A 5345-nucleotide genomic window follows, 5' to 3' on the forward strand; every position below is an offset into this window, starting at 1 on the left:
ATTTATTTATTTATTTATTTTTATAAACCAGTATCGTTGAAAGTATTACATATATCCTTTTTTTCTGCTCCCCATCTTCATTCCTTATGTCTGTGAATCTCATTTCTTTCTAATGTAAAGTGGGTAATAATAAATTCAGTATCTTAAAATACCACTTATACTCTGTGATCAAATTAGGAGTATGTCCCGAGTTCAAGTGTTGGATGTATTTGGGTAACTGGGGTTGAGGAAGAACTAACAATTACTAGGCCACTTAGGAAGGAGAGCCAATCATTATTTTGTACTATCTGATTTTCTCTTTGGTAGGTATAAATCTAAAGATATAATGGAAGATCTAAAGATAGAAAGAAAATGTTTCATTATGTTTGAACAAATGTGGTATTGAAACAAAGTATTGGAAAAATAATGTCTCAATTATTTCTTACCCAATGATGACAGCAAACTCTGGCCTGTTCTATTCTGACTGCACTATTGAGTGAATTCTCAAGTTCAAGTAAAACCAGCAACATCGGACTAAGCATGGAATTCCATGGCAACTGCAAAAGAGTTTTCCAGGTATTTGCATTTTTGTTCTTATGTTTTAATGATAAGATCATGTGCTTTTTATATAGTCTCTTCTCAATGCAGTGAGAACATTTATTTGATCTGGTTGGATGACAGCCTACACCTGAAGGTTTGTGTTGTGATTTCTTAGGATATAATAAAGTGATAGGTTTGGTGAGTATAGATGACAATTTAAGGTTACTTGTTTAGTGCTAGTCTTTAAATAAAACAAAAAGGAAATACTACTCTAAAGATTCTTAATTTATTTATTTTTATCTTATTGTGTTTAGATGTCAGTGCTTCAATTGGTAGAACCCTGATGGCCTTAAAAATAGACCTGGCAGAATGCCCATGAGGGCTGTGTATTTAAAATGTTATTGCAGATGGTGTGGGCTCTTTGTCTTGTGTGTATTGTTTGGCTCTGAAGTAAAGTTATGTGAAGGCACTGGCTTAAATCCGAGGATCCTGCACTAGAGCAACTAACGCTCCAGCTCTGTCTAGTTGTCAGACTCACTGCTCCACAAAGTAGCCTTCTGTCACAGTAAATGTATTCAAACTGGTGTCACCTGAAAGCTCACTGTGGTGAAAATATGAGCAGGCCTAAAAATGGAAAATGTTCCTAAAGAAATAGTGTTTTCCATTGGAAATGTTAAGGTTTTTGTTTGTTTTCTATTATAGTTCTAAAAGGGAATGCATTTTGACTGAGCTTATGACACAAAAATACTTGTGACCTATTTATTGCAGGAAGAAGACCTTCGTCAGATCTTCGTGTTAACCGTGGAAGTTTTGCAGGAGTTCAGCAGGCGGGAAAACCTCAGTGCTCAGATGTCCTCAGTGTTTCAGCGCTACCTCTCACTCGCCAATCAGGTCTTGAGCTGGAACTTTCTTCCTCCAAATTATATCCTTTAACAACTGAATAAGATGACAATTATGGCTGAAAGTACCTTATTTCTGTCGTTTGTAAAACATGTTGAAATGAAATAAGTGTTTTTTAGAAGTGGAATATAAGTTTATTTTATACTAGAGGCCTGGTGCACGGATTCGTGCACCAGTGGGGTCCCTCAGCCTGGTCTGCACCCTCTTGCAATCTGGGACCCCTCAGGGGATGTAGTAGTTCATGAAGCGGCAGGCGGCTGGGGAGGAGCCCAAGCCCGGGCCAGGCGCTGCACTGGTCCCGCTCATCCTGGCCCCGTGGCGCTTCCCTGCGCCGCAGCTCGGTAGTGCTACCGCAGAGGCAGGAGAGGCTTGTGCTGCCAGAGAAGTGCTCGCCAGCCTTGAGCCCAGCACCTGGTGACTGCCTGTCAGCTGAGCAACACTCCCGCTGTGGGAATGCACTGACCACCAGGGGGCAGCTCCTGCATTGAGCGTCTGCCCCCTGGTGGTCAGTGTGCGTCATAGCGACTGGTCAAATGGTCAAGCGGTATACCAGTCACTTAGGGTTGTATATCTAAATTACAGGCCTGGTGCACAACATTTGTGCACCGGTGGCGGGGGGTGGGGGGGGTGTCCGCTCAGACCGGCCTGCGCCCTCTCACAGTCCGGGACCCCTTGGGGGATGTCTGATTGCCAGCTTAGGCCCGCTGAGCGCTGCCGTGGAGGGGTAGAGGCTCCTACTGCTATGCTCGCCAGCCGTGAGCCTGGCTTCTGGCTGAGCGGTGCTCCCCCTGTTGGAGTACACTGACCAAGAGGGGGCAGCTCCTACATTGAGTGTCTACCCCCTGATGGTCACTGCGCATCATAGCGACCAGTCGTTTTGCCGTTTGGTCGATTTGCATAGTAGTAGGGTGTTATTATATAGGATATTATATCGGATACATAAAAGCCAAGTGACCAGAACGACTGGTCGGTATGATGTGCACTGTGGCTGGCCAACTGGCCCACCCTTTCCCCCCCCCCCCCCCCCCCCCCCCAGATTCTGTCCATCCTGGGCCATTGGGGGTGGGGCCAGCCAGCCAACCTCCCTCGGCCCCTCCCCCATGCACAAATTAGTGTACCAGGCCTCTATTATATAGATAATACACAGTACACTGGACTACTCAGAGGATTTAAAAATTACATTTACAGTTTTGTAGAAGATTGACTAAATGGAAAACTGGGTAGATGTTGGGACTCTTGCTCCCTAAAGGAAGGGCAGTAACTCTTAGGCAGGAAAAGGAGACAATGGGAAGTGTATTTCTATTAAGCAACTGAATCTTATCTTCTTGTAGAATGTAATGACTTGAATATTTTGACTGTCTTTCCTTAAGTCTCTAACTTGACTTTAAAAAAATCCTCACCTGAGGGTATGTTTGCAGAGACAGGGGGAGTGAGGGAGGGAGGGACAGACGGGGGAAGGGAGGGGAGAGAGAGAGAGAAACATTGATCCATTGCCTTCCATAGGCACCCTGACTGGTGATTGAACTGAAACGTAGGTCTGTGCCCTGACAGGGAATTGAACTGGCCACTTTTCAGTGTATGGGACAACTCTCCAATCAACTGAGTCACCTGGCTAAGACTTTTTAAAAAATATATATATTTTGTTGATTTTTTAGAGAGGAAGGGAGAGAGATAGAGAGCTAGAAACATCGATGAGAGAGAAACATCGATCAGCTGCCTCCTGCACACCTCCTACTGGGGATGTGCCTGCAACCAAGGTACATGACCCTGACCGGAATCGAACCTGGGACCCTTCAGTCCGCAGGCCGACGCTCCATTCACTGAGCCAAACTGGTTACGGCACCTGGCTAAGACTCTTAACTTGATTTTTATGGTGGCAATATTGTTCAAGGGTAAATAATAAGGTCATTATGTTTATTCTTCAAAGATGTTTTTAAGAGAAAATATGGAAATTTTGTTTCTAGCAAATTATTAGTTATACAAAAGCTATTTAAATGGGTTAGATTACAGCTTTAAACATTTACTTTTTTTGCCCGGCTGGTATGGCTCGGTGGTTGAGCATTGACCTATGAACCAGGAGGTCATGGTTCAATTGCCGGTCAGGTCACTTGGCCAGGTTGCGGGTTCAATCCCCAGTGTAGGGTGTGCAGGAGGCAGCCTATCAATGATTCTTTCTCATCATTGATGTTACTATCTCTCTCTTTCTCTCTCTCTCTCTCTCTCTCTCTCTCTCTGTCTCTCTCTGTCCCTTCCTCTCTAAAATCAAAAAGATATATTTTAAAAAATATATCTACTTTTTAAATCATTTACTGATGTGGGAAGTTTGTATTTTGGAGAGCATCTCCTTAAAGTTTACAATTTGCTATTCTGGAACATTTGCTGCCCATTGATAGATTGAAGGCAGTGCTACACAGTGGCTCTCATTTGTGTTACGTTGAGTCAGACATATCTAAGATCAGTCCCAGCTGAACAAAGGTAAATTACTTAACCTCCCTGAGACTCAGTTTTTCCAAAAGTAAAATGGGGATAAGGAATGTTAAATGGATTAAATGAAAGAATACATTTACAACACTCAGGACTTAGCCAGTATTTGTTGTATTAGTCTCCTTGAATAAAGAGGTTCATCAGCTAGTTACCTACAAATGCTCTTCCTTCTTAAATCTGACATATTACCTATGGTATAGGAAATTACAGTTAGTTTAATTTAATCTCTTCTAGATGTCTTTAATCAATCCTCTCCCAAAGGCAATTATGATGAGTTGCTGTTCTGTGGGGCAGTTTACTGGAGGTTTATCACTTCCTCCTTTTATCCCTAATCTCTAATCATCTTTCTCCCAAAAAACAAGCCTATATAATAAAAGAGAAACATGCAAATTAACCGTCCCTCCACCGCGCCCACCAGCCAATGAGGAGTGAGCATGCAAATTAACCCGACAAAGATGGCGGGTAATTTGCATACACAGAGCAGGAGAGCCAGAGGCTTGGGGAAACATGGCTCCCTTGGTCAGGGAAAACCCAGAGCGTGGGGAGCACCAGGAATTCTGGGAATAGTAGTTTTGGTGGCAGCCCCATGACCGGGAGTGGAAGCCCAGAGTGTGGGGAGCACCAGGAATGCTGGGAATCATAGTTCTGATGGCAGCCCCAGGACCAGAAGCAGAAGCCCAGAGCACAGGGAGCACCAGGAATGCTGGGAATCGTAGTTCTAGACACTAGAGCAGTGGTTCTCAACCTTGGCTGCACATTAGAATCACCTGGGAATCCTTTTAAAATCCTAATTTTCTGGGCCTCATCCTCCGGAAATTCTGTTTATTTGTTATTAACGTTGTGGCCCCACCCCATAACAAAAAAACAGAATTTCTGTCCCAGACTGTGAGAGGGCACAGGCCGGGCTCAGGAACCACCCCAAGTGCACAAATTTTTGTGCACTGGGCCTGTAGTCTATATATAAAAGGCTAATATTCAAAGTGTCCCCTTGGGAGCCCTACCAGTACGAATCTTCATGCACCGGGCCCCTAGTGTTATATATTTATTATTTATGTTTTTGGATTGTTAAGAAGCACATATTTTCTTAGGTGTGCTTTAAAATTTTTCCCTGAGGGTGTTACAGTATAATTTTTGCTTAGGTGTTTTTTTAATTATATATATACTAGTGACCCGGTGCACAAAATTTTTGCACATTTAAAGGGAATTAATTAGAGGAAATGTTTTAATATTGCTATTTGCCCTTTCTCTATATTAGAAGTGTCAGAGATAAAAGAAAATTAGTAAAATGTATATGAAAATCTTCCTCCTGTCAGAATCTGAGGCATGCCACGGGAACCAGAGTCAAGTCCCCACCCACCCACGTGCACCTCAATCACGTGAGACCCAGACCCGGCCAGGCCCACCCCCATTGGACTAGATCCAGACCCAGCCGACCCCACCCC

General features: G+C 43.6%; 1 protein-coding gene across 1 annotated transcript in view; it reads left to right on the top strand.

Annotated features, from left to right (window-relative positions):
* The window catches only part of XPO4 (exportin 4), a 144062-nt gene that overhangs the window by 51058 nt on the left and 87659 nt on the right, over positions 1 to 5345 (top strand). Inside the window, exons 5-6 of the mRNA XM_005879996.2 lie at positions 439 to 555; positions 1288 to 1441. Coding sequence (XP_005880058.1) covers positions 439 to 555; positions 1288 to 1441 — 271 coding nt within the window. The remainder of the gene's footprint in view (positions 1 to 438; positions 556 to 1287; positions 1442 to 5345) is intronic.

The sequence above is a fragment of the Myotis brandtii genome, unplaced genomic scaffold (genome assembly GCF_000412655.1).
Source record: "Myotis brandtii unplaced genomic scaffold, ASM41265v1 scaffold62, whole genome shotgun sequence".
In the NCBI taxonomy this organism is placed as follows: Eukaryota; Metazoa; Chordata; class Mammalia; order Chiroptera; family Vespertilionidae; genus Myotis; species Myotis brandtii.